Source organism: Cetorhinus maximus, chromosome 30 (assembly GCF_964194155.1).
Source record: "Cetorhinus maximus chromosome 30, sCetMax3.hap1.1, whole genome shotgun sequence".
Classification (NCBI taxonomy): Eukaryota; Metazoa; Chordata; class Chondrichthyes; order Lamniformes; family Cetorhinidae; genus Cetorhinus; species Cetorhinus maximus.
In genome coordinates this window covers 10,067,384-10,082,044 of record NC_135908.1, presented here as the reverse complement: position 1 = coordinate 10,082,044, position 14,661 = coordinate 10,067,384, and the positions used below count along the sequence as shown (strand labels likewise).

At 42.8% G+C, this 14,661-nt stretch overlaps 1 protein-coding gene across 1 annotated transcript in view; it reads left to right on the top strand.

Moving 5' to 3' along the window:
* The window catches only part of LOC144670063 (sorting nexin-1-like), a 31,595-nt gene extending 18,434 nt beyond the window's left edge, over positions 1 to 13,161 (top strand). The window contains exons 8-15 of the mRNA XM_078532446.1: positions 3,139 to 3,214; positions 4,412 to 4,525; positions 5,268 to 5,361; positions 6,989 to 7,194; positions 7,863 to 8,006; positions 9,641 to 9,721; positions 9,874 to 9,945; positions 11,254 to 13,161. Coding sequence (XP_078388572.1) covers positions 3,139 to 3,214; positions 4,412 to 4,525; positions 5,268 to 5,361; positions 6,989 to 7,194; positions 7,863 to 8,006; positions 9,641 to 9,721; positions 9,874 to 9,945; positions 11,254 to 11,304 — 838 coding nt within the window. The 3' untranslated portion in view covers positions 11,305 to 13,161. The remainder of the gene's footprint in view (positions 1 to 3,138; positions 3,215 to 4,411; positions 4,526 to 5,267; positions 5,362 to 6,988; positions 7,195 to 7,862; positions 8,007 to 9,640; positions 9,722 to 9,873; positions 9,946 to 11,253) is intronic.
* Positions 13,162 to 14,661: the final 1,500 nt, after the last annotated feature.

Sequence of the window (14,661 nt, the reverse complement as noted above, 5' to 3'; positions counted from 1 at the left end):
GGTGAAACTTTTGAGAATTTTGGTTTTGGGGGGTCCCTAGGAGCTGGTGACAAGGGAGCTTATGGGCGAGTGGGGTTTGATGTGGAATAGATTACAGGCAGCGGATGAAGTGATGTTGGGAGGCTGCTCAGGTGAGAGTTGGAGTAGTTGAGTGGAGGTGAGGGGTTGAAATGCTCCTTCATGCAGCAGATAGCCTGAATTGAGGTCGGAGGTGGTTGCTGCAGGAATGGAAGTTGGTGGTCTTGTTCTGGTGCTAAAAATAGAATGTACTCCATGGGCCACATGATTCTGCTGCCGGATTTAACAATGCAGATGACAGGGGCCTACTGCTAGACATGGGTCCCCAGAAATCTCAGCTAAAGTGCTGGGCTGAAATAGCTTTGTACATGTCTGGATTGTATGTATGTTCAGGTTTTGGCTGGCTGGGGTGACCACATTTAACCACCTTTGTGTGAAAACTTATTGACAAAGAGAAACACACCCAGTTCCTAGTTTTGCACTTTATCTGCTGATGTTGCAATCTAGGTTGAATCTGTGTACATTTTATAGGAGCACTCAAAATGAGCTGACAGAGCTAGCACAGACACAACAGGCCGAATGGCCGCATCGTGTGCTGTAACCATCCAATGAATTTCAGCAGCATGTGAGTGACCAATGTTGCTGCTAAGCTGACTGGGTGCACAGCAGCCTGGAAGGTTCCATTCAGGCCTTGTTCCAGGATGCACGATGTGTGTGTGAGACCATGCAAAAAACTTAAAGGAACCACATACTGTTCTTAAAAAAAAAACTGTTATGCACAACCATTAAACCTTAAAGGGAATGCTGGCAGTGGCTTTGATGCTTTCTGTAGTACAAGGCCTGTTCAGCTTGATGCTTTGGGTTGGCCATTGGCCCCAGCCCAGTGTGTAAAAGGATTTGTTCCTGTTTTTTTCTCCCCTCAATTTGTTGCTGCACACAGGGGAATATTTTTCCTTTTACCTAATGGTGTTCAGCTCTTGTTTCTGATGGTATTGGTTTGCTTTCTTTTACAAAGCTTTTTGTAAACTTCCTTGGCTACTTGTTCAAAACAGCAGCAGCTCCGTCATTGGTTGGTGTCCAGTTTTGCAATGCACTGCTACTTTTCAACTTCAGCCCTTTGTGAACGCACTGCATCCAAGCTTTTCACAGTTGTTTAATTGGCACTGGTTAGTTGCAGTGCCAGCTCTAAAGATTTTCCTTATTCATCATGGGCCATTTTTTTGGATACTTGCGGGAATTGTGTTGATGACCCAACTTCAGTTGTGTATGTCTGTTCACAGAGATCCAATGGTGAAGGCCAAGGGGGAAGAACAGGGAGCTGTTGAAAATGGCATTACTTATTTAGCTGCCTTGGGAACTGAGTAAGGCTTCAGGCCACGAAATTATGTTCTCCAATGGAAGCTAGTTTAGTGTCTGAAAATTGCCAAAGCCATTTTCTGTGGCCATGTTCAGCTGCTTTTGAGTTTGTAATCTTTTTCAGAGATAGGTTGCATATTCAGCTCACTTTTACAGCTGTCAATGATTTTTGATGGCTTGATGTAAAATCGTATACTGAATTAAATAAATATGCAGCTCCTGGTCTCATTAAATCTCCTACTGTCTTCAACTTTCCCCATCCCACTTCAGTATGTGCCTTTAAGCCTTTAAAAAAGAACTTCAAATTCATTTAATAACTGAAGTGGTGTGAGTCAAATCCGTGCTTGCTAGGATGTAGTCTGTCATGGCCAAGTATCACTTGCCTTTTGTCGTGTATCTTATCTACACTGTAAGTGAGCTTTATGGTGGTGATAGTGAGTTAGTGCCCCACCTGTTTCTGCAGTGTTTTTCCTTGAAAGATTAGTAGTCATAAACTGCCACCTTTATCTTTGAACTCAGCAGTTCCATCTGACACAGAGCAGGTTTCAATGGCTTAAAGGCTGCCATTAAGCCAATTGGCCCACTACATTCACTGTCCAGTTCTACTTGGGATTCTGCCATTCTTCCCAAAATATCTAAGGAATTCTATAGCTGGTTACTTCCTCTGCCTCCCTGGTGCGGGTGGTGCAGAGAGAGAAAGGGGTGGAGAGTGTCCAATGTTGAACAGATTAGTAAAATGGAGGCATTGAAATTATTTTTCCTTGCCTCTGTGAGACTCTTGAACTATGCTTGCTGTACCATGTTGATGCAATCAGGAACATAAATAGTGTGTTAGCTTATATTATAAAGGGATTGGAGTATAAGATTAAATAAGTCTTACTATGATTATACAGGACATTGATGAAGCCTCTCCTGGAGTAGTGTGTGTAGTTTTGATCTCCTCACGTAAAGAAGAACATACTTGCCCTAGAGGGAGTGCAATGAAGCTTCACTAGACTGGTTCCAATGACATGGGGATTGTCCCATGAGAAGAGATTGAGTAGACTAGGCCTATGTTCCCTGGAGTTTAGAAGAATGAGAGATGATCGCACTGAAACATATAAAATTCTTGAGCAGTTTGACAGGTTAGATGCTGAGAAATTTACCACCTGGTTGGGGAATCTAGAACAGTCTCGGGTCGGCCATTTAAGACTGAGATGAGAAATTTTTTCATTCAAACAGTTGTGAATCTTTGGGATTCTCTACCAGAGGGTGGTAGATGATCAATCATGGAGTATATTCAAGACTGGGATTTTTTGGGCACTAAGAGGATAGTGCAGGAAGGTGAAGTTGAGATAGAAGATCAGCCAGGATCTTGGGCAGGGCAGGCTGGAAGGGCCAAATGGCCTACTCCTATTTCTTATGTATCCCTGAAGGTCCAGGTTTCTGACCAGTTCTGCATATTATGCACTAGGTGGCACCTGATCCACAATTTACATGGGAGTGTGAAGCTTTGCTTCAGCTGCTTTCTGGCCCATGCATTGTTGAGTTTGAGATTGACATTTAAAATGAGGGTGTGTTTCTGTAAAAGGTTAATACAGACTGCTGTCCATTATGTTAACAGTATTGTAATGACTGTGCGCGCAGTTAATTGTAAGTGTCTATCTGTAAACTCTGGAAAGTGTAGTCAAGTGTGCACAGATGCCTGGTCACATTTAGTCGCTTTCTCAAAATCTCAAAAGAATTAACTCCAGAGAGAACTGAACCCTCTGGTTATTATTCCAGATATCTACAGAGAATCATCAAGCACCCCACACTCTTACAGGATCCTGATGTGAGAGAATTCTTGGAAAAAGATGAGGTAAAGCCCTCCATTTTGGTGAAAGAGGGTTTGCTACCTTTTGCTAGTGCTCCATCCTTCCATCAAAAGATAGCGTCCACTGTTTCGAACATTTCAATGTTTAATGTTTGACTACCTGTTGACCTTTTTTCTTCTCACCAGTTCACAGTTCCCTCTTTTTTTTGTTAGTGACTCATCGCCATCTTGTCTATTTGTGCCTTCATTTGTTTGTTAATGTCTTTCCATTGTCGTCTCGTGATGATCTCTTGTATCTAATCATTTTCTGCTTCATTGAGTTTGCTGGTGATTCATCACATTCACTTCCTCTCCTCATATTGGAATATTGTTCCCCTTCCTTTCTTTCCAGTTTCCACTGTAACCCTCGTCAAATTTCTGTCCACATATCACTTGTCTTTTTGCCCACAGATATTGACCAATCACCGGCACCTTTTTATAGAACTAGTTTTCTTCTCTTGTCAGTGAAGAACAGGGATATTAAACCTCAGTCTCCGGCCCAACCTCCTTTTCTTTTTCCACCTCTCTTCACCACCATGTATTTGTATAGCTTATCCAAACTGATGTTGTCCTTTCCTGTGGCTGCATGCAGCGATGATGTACAGTGGTGATTTACTGAAATGTTTAAAACTGAATTTCCTGAGATCATCTAATCCATCAAGCCTGTTAATAAGCTATTTGCAGAGGTGAACCAAACTGGGCCAAAACTGATGCAGTCTTGCACGACCTTTTGTAAAGATGTCTGGTCACCATTTTTCTGTACCCTGGAGTACCCCTGTTCTATCAAGCCCTGCATGTTCTTTAGCTGTCACTAATGTAATAAGCTACTGAATCTGCTGTCTCAGGCAGCAGGGGAATTTGATAAAGAGCAGCTAAGAACTGGCATTTATTCTGCACTGTGGACCCAGCTCACATGAATAGCAGTCCCATTGCCTGTTAACATGCCAGATGTTCTAATTGGCCATATTTGGCACTTGGTGACTGTCGTGGCACTGTGTATATCATTGCACTTTTTTTTTAACATGCTAGGATAAAAAGTTGATCTGACATTGGTCATGTGTGCCAACAGTTAACTTTTTACAATTAGAAACCTACTGAAAACTCTCTGTCTAGCCGTTGTGTCTGTGGGTGAAAAATATTAAAGCAAATGGTTTTTGGTGAGCAGTGTTGTGTATAACATTGACATTTCAATCTGATTTACAGTTGCCACGAGCAGTAAACACTCAGGCTCTGAGTGGTGCTGGCCTCCTTCGGATGGTGAACAAGGCTGCTGATGCAGTCAGCAAGATGACCATTAAGATGAATGAGTCGGATATAGTAAGTGTTTCATGGCTACTGTGGAATGAGCAATGGGCTTCATTTTGCTGTTTAATGTTGCATATGTGTGAGTGAGCAATTTAATTCTGGTGTCTGATGAGCTGAAGCATGACTTGAGTTCAAAAAAACTGTTGAATAATGGTCAGAACAAGAGCTGCAGAAAATAGTTGAGCTCGTAAGTACAGATGGTGATCAGAAAGTTCCATGTCCTGCTTGTGGTTTGTGCTGAGTTGGCCCATTCCAGTCATGGTAATGAGTGTGGAGGGACAGAGACAGTGGAGCTTGCTGCATTGATTGCTGAATCTGTGGGTCAAGGAGAGAAAATTCTCCAGGGTCCTACTCCTGATCTCCACACACAGCCTGACTCTCAATGTGAGGGGATGGCGGGGAGGATTCTTCTGTCACCAGCGACTCTCTGAGCCTCCAAGTCCTGTCCATGATCTGTCGATTGTTGACGATGCATTGTGTTAAAGGAAGTGAGTGCTTGTTGCTTCTGTTTCTCAGAATCTTTGCTATTTGATTCTTAAAAACTGCAAAATTATCTGCTAATGTGATATACATAAGGGGGCTTTTGCACATGGGGTTGCGTGCTTTGTTTGGTGCGGTTTTTATATAATTTCCTAGCCTTTCAATGACCAGTTGAAAAGCTTCTGCATGAGGAATGTGGGCTGAGTCTGCTTTATTTCAATCTTTGTACCTCCTTCCTTTTGCAATATGTGATATTTGTCTGTTCCGTTTCCAGTGGTTTGAAGAGAAGTTTCAGGAGATTGAGAATGAAGACCAGCAGTTACGCAAACTCCACGTTGTTGTTGAAACACTAGTCAATCACAGAAAAGGTGAGGCTAGAGAGTTTGACCAAAGGAGGATTGGCATAAACTTGACACTGCACAAAGCAATCCCGTAATTTTGCAAACTAATCTGTATTGTACATGATGTCGGTTCACATTTCCCCTTGATGAACACATCAAGTAACTTCTGTGTGGAGAGAACTGGGAGGTGTCATGGGTCAGAATGACAAAGCTCATCTATAGAAGCAGTAGGATCTGTGGTTTTGTAAGGGCTCCGGTAGATAACCTTAGCTAGGCTGAGTAGCTCGTGGCTTGCACGCAATATACTGTGCTGTTTTGATGGATTAGAGGGGTGGAGTTAATTACGCGTTTCTGCTCCCACCTCATTGCTGGGTGTGGACAAGGGTTGCTGATTTGCATTTTGTTTAAGATTGCCTGAAGCTGTTAGAATGGCTGGTTAGTTGCCATCAGGAAGTTAATCAAAAACTCCAAATGCATTGATGCTAACGGACTGAGCTCAATGTTTCTTTTCAGTTGCAGCATTAGCAAGTGTGATTATGCCTGAGCACTGAAGCCTAAAGGAGAGCTGGAAGAACATGCTTATCATGACCCAGGTTTAGCATGGCGCCCTCCCCAGTGCAATATGACTAAGTGCAACTTGCTCATCAGCCTAAATTCAGGATATTGTAACATCTGGAGTTTTGAAAGTAAAAGATACCATGAGAATCATGTTGAAACTATTTCTTCTTTAGAATAGAGAACCTAAGCAGTGAACAGAGGTACTTAAGCAATGAATAGGTTTGTTCAGTTTTAAAAACTAACCTAATCATATTGGCATACAGCTGGTTACAGAGTGTTAAACTGTGGGAAAAGTACTCGAGTATAGTAGGAGACTGTGGTTTAGGCACTTGGGTCAGTTGAAGAGCATTACTTTGTTGTACTTGCCCTAGGAGTATTTGATGGAACAATGTAGGCTTTACTCAGCCTCCTTCATGCTGCTCCTCAACTGTCCATTCCTCAACCACAAGAGTAGAACTGTATCTTGCTCAGTTACCCCAGGGCACAGCACACCAACCTGCGTCCAGTAGACAGTGTCAATAGTATCACTAAATGTTGTGACTCCATCACTCAGTCGACCATGGGCGAAGGAATTCTGACCTATGTATAGACAGAATGGGTAGTAATGTTATTGTACAATCTCATACTGCAACAATCAAGTGGCTGGTAGTAATCTCACTTCTGACCTTTCTCATAGTAACGGAAACATAGCAGTAAGCAAACTGTTTATGCCAGGCCAGGCGAAAAGAAACTATTTTAAAAATGCTTGGGTGAGCTATCTAAAATCGAAAGTTCCCTATGCCCCAGCACAAATGTTGTTCTTGTGAGGCCAAAGGAAATAACCTTTTTGGTGCAGGAAGGAAACGTGAGAAGTGAGTAAGGAACTTGGAAGTTTTTGAGACTGGATTGTTCCACTTCTCGTTTTGTAGATGAAAGTGAGCTATTAATGAAGTGAATTTTAATACTGGAGTTGGGGGATGGGGGTGGGGGGAAGATGTTAAGTCCCTAAGTCTTAGCGGATGAGCATTTAAACAGACGTCAGTCCCCCCCATTCTGTGCGGTCAGTGAAGGCAGTAAACTGGCTTGTATTTAGACTGTATTCTGTTTTGATCATCAGAGCTAGCGATGAACACGGCCATTTTTGCGAAGAGTGCTGCCATGCTGGGGAGCTCGGAGGACCACACCGCTTTATCCCGTGCACTGTCGCAGCTTGCAGAGGTCGAGGAGAAGATTGAGCAACTTTACCAGGATCAAGCCAACAACGACTTCTTCCTGTTTGCTGAGTTGCTGAGTGACTATATCCGCCTGATTTCTGCAGTGAGGGTATCAGAAGGTGCTAATGGTGCCGCTTTACTACTCAACAACCCAAGCCTCTAGTGCATTTTCTGGTAGCTGGGTTATTACTCAGCGGTTTTTCATGTTGGGATATTTTGTTTGTATAATCTGCCTCATCAGCTGAGAAATTAATTGTCTACTTAAGATTTTTTTCTCACCTCCCCTTTATTTTGGGAGGTGAAAGTACCTCTGATGGTAGAGACCATCCGAGGAGATTACCAAACCATCTGCTGGAGGAATAATGTGGGGAGTCCTTGTCTTTGGGGGACATAGCAGTTAAGTGCAAGTTCTCCATTTTCTCTCTCTCCCAACCTGCTATCCCCTCTTGAAAAAAGATGGCTCCACACTTGGAAGCTGCCCTTCAGTACTTTGCCCAAAGGTATATTATTCATCTGCCTACACAGGGAGCATTAACAAGCTGTTTAAGAATAGGGGATAATTATAACTGGTCCATGAGCCTGTCTCTTTTCAGCATCATTGGGTAGTGATCAGAATAAGGAGCCCTGGACCCCTCATTGAAGTAATTGATAATTGATCCTTGGACTTCTTGCGTTGATCAGTCCAGTTGTGAACTTGCTTTACTAATTGAAGGTTTGCTAGTTTTGTGTGGTTTTAACCTGGATGTTGAGTGCTGTGATATGGCTGTCCTGGTGCAGGGAGTATTTGACCAGAGGATGAAAGCATGGCAACGTTGGCAGGATGCTCAGACTACACTACAGAAGAAACGAGAGAACGAAGCTCGACTCATATGGGCCAACAAACCCGACAAGCTACAACAAGCCAAAGATGAGATAACGGAGGTATGGGGCACACAGGGGGAGCAGGCATCGGTCTGTTAATTCTGTATTTTTACTGACCAATGAGCAGACACTCTTTTAATGCTCAGCCATCTGCATTTGGGAATATTTACATAACCTGTCGAACTTTTGATGCGTGGGTAATGTTAGTGCAGCTTTCGGGTACCTGTCAATATAGCTTGCATAAGGTACCTGCTGAGGACAGGGCACAGGTCTTGATCGCACCATTGCCCTCAATAACACTCGATCAGTATATAATGGATTATTTCCAATCTGTAAATGTCCACAGGTAACTTCTGGCAAAAAGATGAATTTTAAATAAAGATGAATTTTGAGCTGAACTACAGAGAACAGAAAAGTGCCATGTTTCATCGTTGATCTGTGTTGAGTGAGCTGACCACAGTCATATGCTGTTAAAATTGGTGCCACTAGATTAAAGTGTGAAACCAACCTCAGCATCCCTGATAACGACCCAATAACTCAGCTGGAATGTGAGAGGTTCAGTGTCTTGAGTGTGAGATTGGTTTGGCTTGTGACAGCTACCACAGTTCAATAGCCTGCTGGTGTCCAGTTTCCCTAATGGGAAGAATTGGGCAGGATACCAGAGGTCCACCTGCACCAGTGGAGTTGTGCAGCATCAGGAGTTTACCTTCATAGCAGGAATAATTGACCAAGTATGAAAGACTACAATTGTTTGGGTGCAGCAGATCAATTCCATTGTGAAAGGGGGGTTAACAGCTTCCCGGTTCATTAAACTTCAGCTCATCCAAAACTCTGCTCCTCCATATCCTAACTGGCACCAAGTCCCATTCAGCCATCATCCCTCTGTTCATTGACCTGCATTGGCTGTCAGTTAAGCAGTGCCTCAATTTTTAAAGTTCTCAACCTTGTATCAAATCCCTTTGCCCCTCCCACCCCCCCTCCATCTCTGTAATCTCCTCCAGCCCTTAGAACTCCGCGCTCCTCTAATTCTGACCTCTTGAGCATGCCCCGATTTTCATCACTTCACCATAAGCAGCCGTGTTTGCAGCTTCCTGGACCCTAGGTTCTGGAATTCCCTCTTTGAACCTCTTGATCTTGCTTCCCTCCTCTTAAAATGCCCCTTAAAACCAACCTCTGACTAAGATTTTAGTCATCTGTTCTAATATCTCCTTGGGTGGCTTAGAATCAAATTTTGTTTGCTCCTGTGAAGTGACTCAATGTTTACTATAATAAACTGTGCTGTATAAATGCATGTTCTCATCTAAGGCAGGTGAGGTCAGGCTATTCAAGCACTGGGTGTAGACCCAACCCTGTCCTTGCCAGCATGTTCTCTCAAGACAATGCTAGATAGTTATCCCTGGGCAGAAATCTGGTTTATTCTCTTCTCCACCTTCAATAACAGGGTGCTAAGACCAGTCACAGCTCCACCACCACCACAGCTAAATCTGTGCAAAGGTGAAATCATCTGTGTAGCTGTAGTACTAACTGAATAGAGGACTGAGAGAAAGTTAGTACCCAACCTTGCTTTATTGAGTACAGGAAAATCTCTTTGCCAATTGTTGCTTCTGGATCAATGTGCATCATGAGTCTGTCTCCCTCTAGGGAGAGTCAGTGGATTATTGGAGTGATGCTAATTAGCTACTGTCTGTTTTTAGTGGGAGCCCAAAGTTCTACAATATGAGAGAGAGTTTGAGCGGATCTCGATCACCATTCGGAAGGAGGTTGCTCGGTTTGAGGTAAGCAGCGTTAGGGGTTTGAGCGGACTCTGTTAAACCTGGCTACAGTTTTCATCCATACGCCATGTCAGCTGGGGACACTGGGGCTGTTATCTTGGTTACAGTTGTACTTTTTATATATTTTAATTCTCCTGTCTTTTGTACACTTTCAGAAAGAACAAATCAAAGACTTCAAAAGTCGGATAATTGTGTATTTGGAAACTCTTCAAAACTCTCAGCAACAGGTGAGCTACCTTGACCTGGGTTAGAAATTCATATCTTAAAACAGCTTGCTACTTGTATCCTATTCTGGATACTGCTTATTGTGAGAAACTGGAATGTGGTTATTATAGGAGGGTAAGAGACAGGAGGGAGCTGAAATGACTGCCGATTTTCAGAAACTACATTGAGCTCTACCTGACTTGGAGCACAGCTTCTTCAATATGCTAGTTGTTAAAGAACAGTCAGATGAATAGGATGAGCAAATGGAAATAAACATCTGACATAATACACCAGATCAGGGAATAAAATCAAAGGAATTGAAGATGTAATTGGATGTTGAACTAAGGGGCAACACTGGAGATGAGCTCAATGAGTCGATAGTTATAGTGCTGTTTAATGGTGATGGCCAATCAGTGAAAGTCTGCAGAAAATTGTTTACTTTTACCCAAGTGAATGAGCTTTCTCTGAATCGAACACCTGCCTTGCTCTCCTCCACCCTTGATCCTTTGCAGTAACTTTCTGGCTGGTTCAAACAATCACTGTCCTGGAAAGACTGCTTTGCCAATAACTGAGCCTCTTATTGAACTGTCTAGAATTAGGGTCACAGTGTCAGGATAAGGGGTCAGCCATTTTAGGACTGTGATGAGAAATTACTCTTCTGGTTGGTAATCTTTGGGATTCTGTAACCCAGGGCTGTGTGTGTTCACTTGTTAAGAATATACATAAAGGAGATTGATAGTTTGTTTTGGGCTGTAAGCAAATCAAGAGATATGGGTATAGGGCAGGAATGTGGAGTTGAAGTAGAAAATCAGCCATGACCATATTGAAAGGCAGAGCAGGCTCATGTGGGCTATTCCTGCTCCTATCTGCTAGGATGTTAATTTTGCTATGAGTCGTGTCCATCCCTTTATGACGTGATTTACACTGGCAGCCAAGGAAAGTAGCAAGCTGACGCATTTAATTTGGCTTGTTTGCCATTTTGCAAGTTAAATAGCAAACTCTAGGTGAGCCCCACTAGGTTGTAAGCAGAGTAGGGGAATTTTGAAGACAAGACTGAGAACCAAATACCTTGTTTTTTCCCTCTGTGCGTAGGTCTTTTGTGCTTTTTTCATGCTGTGCGTATGTGGTTAGCTAAAGGGCCAATTTGTGTGGTCTCAGTGGGATTTCTTAGGTTGCTGCACAGCTTGGAGGGGACACTGAAAACTGTGGAACAGGCGGAAACATCAATGTATTTTAGAGCTGGGATTCACTGCCTTGCAATTTCTAGTTTTTTGCAAATGGGAATTTATTTTGGAAATACTGTACCTCTAACCAACACTTTCTTTTGGCAGCTCATCAAATACTGGGAAGCTTTCCTACCAGAAGCAAAAGCCATTGCATAGTGGAATTGAGGGTTGAGTGGACACTTGCTGCCTTTTATATACCTCCAGCCTATAAGTGAATCTGCAGTATCATCTATGAAAGGGGACACTCTTCAATGGCTGCAGTTCATTCTTGCTCTTCCTATGATAAATCTTGAAGTATAATCTTTAGTTTCCATATATTTTCTTATGAATTGATTGGTGGGAAAACCACATTTAGTTGATGGATTTGAGATTTTTTTGCCCGTTGTATATGTGGGTTTGGGAGGGGGAGAGGAGGAAGGTGAGTGGGAGGATTATCTGAACTTGTTACTACAGCATCCACCCCTCTCTCCTGATGACAAACTCCTGCTCTCCTCTGTGACAGAACTGCTATTTTGACATGTTACTCTTTTTTTAAAAAAAAACAAAAAAACTGTCTTTCCTTCGACTACCTGATTTCTACAGGTCTATGCAAGGACCAAAGGAAGATTTGTTGGGGATCCGAGTGATGGGAGCACCACAGTCAGGACCAGGTGCTCCACCCAGCTGTACAACATCACACCGGAAATTGAGCTTTCAAAGAAAAAGTAATGGTTGGCCTGGGAATTCCAAGCTGCTGGTACTTGTGGCCAAACCATGATAAATTGCCAATTCACGAATAGGGATTAATGTTGGAACGCACGCCCTCTTTGCTGAAACTACATTGCACTGTGTGCGTTTCTATTTTTAACGTGATTATCATTGCAGTTACAGGGCTGGTACATTGGGAAGGAGGCAAAGTTCTCCAGCAAAATAGGTTTGTAGGACGTTCTCATCAAATACAGGTGATTATAGGAGTATTGTGAATATGGACTGTGATGTGGTTGGATAAAGAATCCCACCCATTTCACGAGAACTCTGCATGACAATGAGCTGCTCTGTTTGCTTAAGAGAACTCCATGATGTGGTTTTCTCTCTCTCTCTGGCTGAGATGTCTCCCCAGGTACTGTTTATCTGGGTTGACTTTCCAGTCCTACGCTCCATTTTTAATTTTCCCTCTTGCAGTGGCTTCGGAGATCAGACTTTATAAATGCCAAAATAAATGCCATAACTGGAACGGGTAGCTTAATCCAACCATAACCTTGCATCTATTGTGACCTAACTTAGCCTACTAACACTAACTCTGTGTCCATGTACAAAAGAATGGCGGTGGCTTCACTTTACCTTGATCAGTACTGTTTGTTTTATGGACTAATTGTGGGGCCTAAATACAAAGCCATTTAGAATTTTGGGGGGTGGAAAATAAGAGGGTTGAGATTGGGCTTCCATTTTGCTTGCCTTTTGTTACCAATGAGATTGATTTTATTAGTGGCATGGAACAATATTATAATAAACACTAGTGTATTTGACTCCAGTCCTACCATGATGCCAGAACAAAACTCCTCCCCCCACCTTCCCCCTCCATTGTTATTGAGCTCCCATAACCACCTAATAGTGTGTCTGTGTGTGTGTGTGAGAGAGAGAGACTGCTGGCAGAGAACCTTGCCCTGAAACTGTGACCTAATGGCGCCAAGTAACCTTGTCTGCTTTCCTGATTGACAGTCAAAGCTGATTGGAAGGCAACAAGAATCTTCTGTTCTGTTTACATTCCTGTTACCATGCTCGTGGCCTGCCCTCATAGGCTTAAGCTCAGTTAGTATTCTGGATAAAGATACTCGTGTCCTTGTGCACGCAGTCAGTAATCTTTACTCATTATGCACTAAATTCTTTTTGACTTTTCGTTTAATGTACTTTCAGAGGAACTGAGATTGTCTCTCTTCACTGCATTCAAGAACCAGTAGAAAGAAACAGTTCAGTTCCTGTGTCTGCTTTTGTGATCTCCACTTTCAAAATAAAGTTCATAAATGATTTACCAGATCCTTTCTAGTTTTTCTTGTCCTATTATTGATGTCAATGCAGTGAATCTGTATAGTAACCAACGTAAGCACAGACTGGCGATTGCTTGGTTACTCCATAATGCTATGCAGTATATGTACATGACAAAGCAGAAAATCCCTGATCTCGGCCAGTGCTGAGCTCACTGATCTTTGGAATCCAACAATCTGTCTTTTCAGCCCTGGACCAGTGAGAGGAAATCAGCTGGGGTTTTTCCATCCAATATGAGGTAATGGTTGTAGGCTGTACATGAAGAATGAGTGAGAGTACGGCTGAATCTGCTCCACCAGTGCAATTCATTACATTCATTGGAAGAGGTAGAATTCCTAGCAAGATTTATTTTCACCTGCCTGGTTTGAAAGAGTTCATTTAATTCTGTGGATTGATAACCCATCCACTCTCTTCACAGCGGCACATGGTGAGTTCAGCTCCTTCCAAACCAGTGACCTAGGAGGACAAGGGCAGCAATCTCTCACCCTTCTGAATTAGGCATATATTGGCAATGCTGCATTAAAATCTGGGATTGCCTATCTGACGGTGCCGCGTGGTTCAGAATATGGACTGCAGCAGTTCAAGAAGCTAGCTCACCACAAACTAAAGAGCAACTGGAATCGGCAATACCACAATGAATAAAGAAAACGTATAAAGGCATTGTTTGGTTTGCAGCAGTTCCCTGACTGCTGAGGAGGAATGTTTGACTAACTATGGAAGGGATTTTTTTCTGCTGGATGAATAAAGGAAAATAGTCTGACAGCAAGTGTGGGAGGAAGAGTGAATTTTGATCACGTCACCACACCCTCAACTTTTGAGCATCCTATTCACAAAGCAAATTAAACTTGAGCAAATTTCAACTATTTTTCTATCTGGGAAAACTGGTTGTACCTGTTGAAGCCTGCCTACTTGTCCAGAGGTATGAACTCCAGGCAATGTAAATTGGCTATCAAAAGCATGTTCCAACAGATTTGTTTGGTTTTCCAATGAGCCCTGGTTCTCAGAAGTTTGTGGTGTTCTGGCTTCAAAGTTTGCTTGTCTGAAAAGTCTTTTTGATTGCATTTTGCATGCAGTGTTTTTCCATCTCTCTCTCTCTCTCTCTCAAACATTTATTGCAGCCAAGGTTTAAGGGGGCTGATGCAGCCTGCAGCTGCCTACTCTCATTGGGACATGCTGTTCCTGTTCCCACAAAGGAAATACATTCAAGACCCCTTTGAATTGGAAGCATTTAATTTTTCTGGCACCCACGGCACTATTGATGCCTCTAGTAGGGTCTTTTTCAACTCTTTCGAGTACATTCACAGTTCTTGGTTTCCGGGAGTGGGACATGAACCCACAACCTTCTGATTCAAAGGCGTGGGTGCTATGAACTGAGCCACAGCTGACACCTCTCTGATGCCTCCAGTAGATGTCTGTGGATTGAGATGCTCATAATTAGTCATCATTACAATTGGTCAATGCTTAATCCTCAGTTAAGTGTGCAAAGCTCTT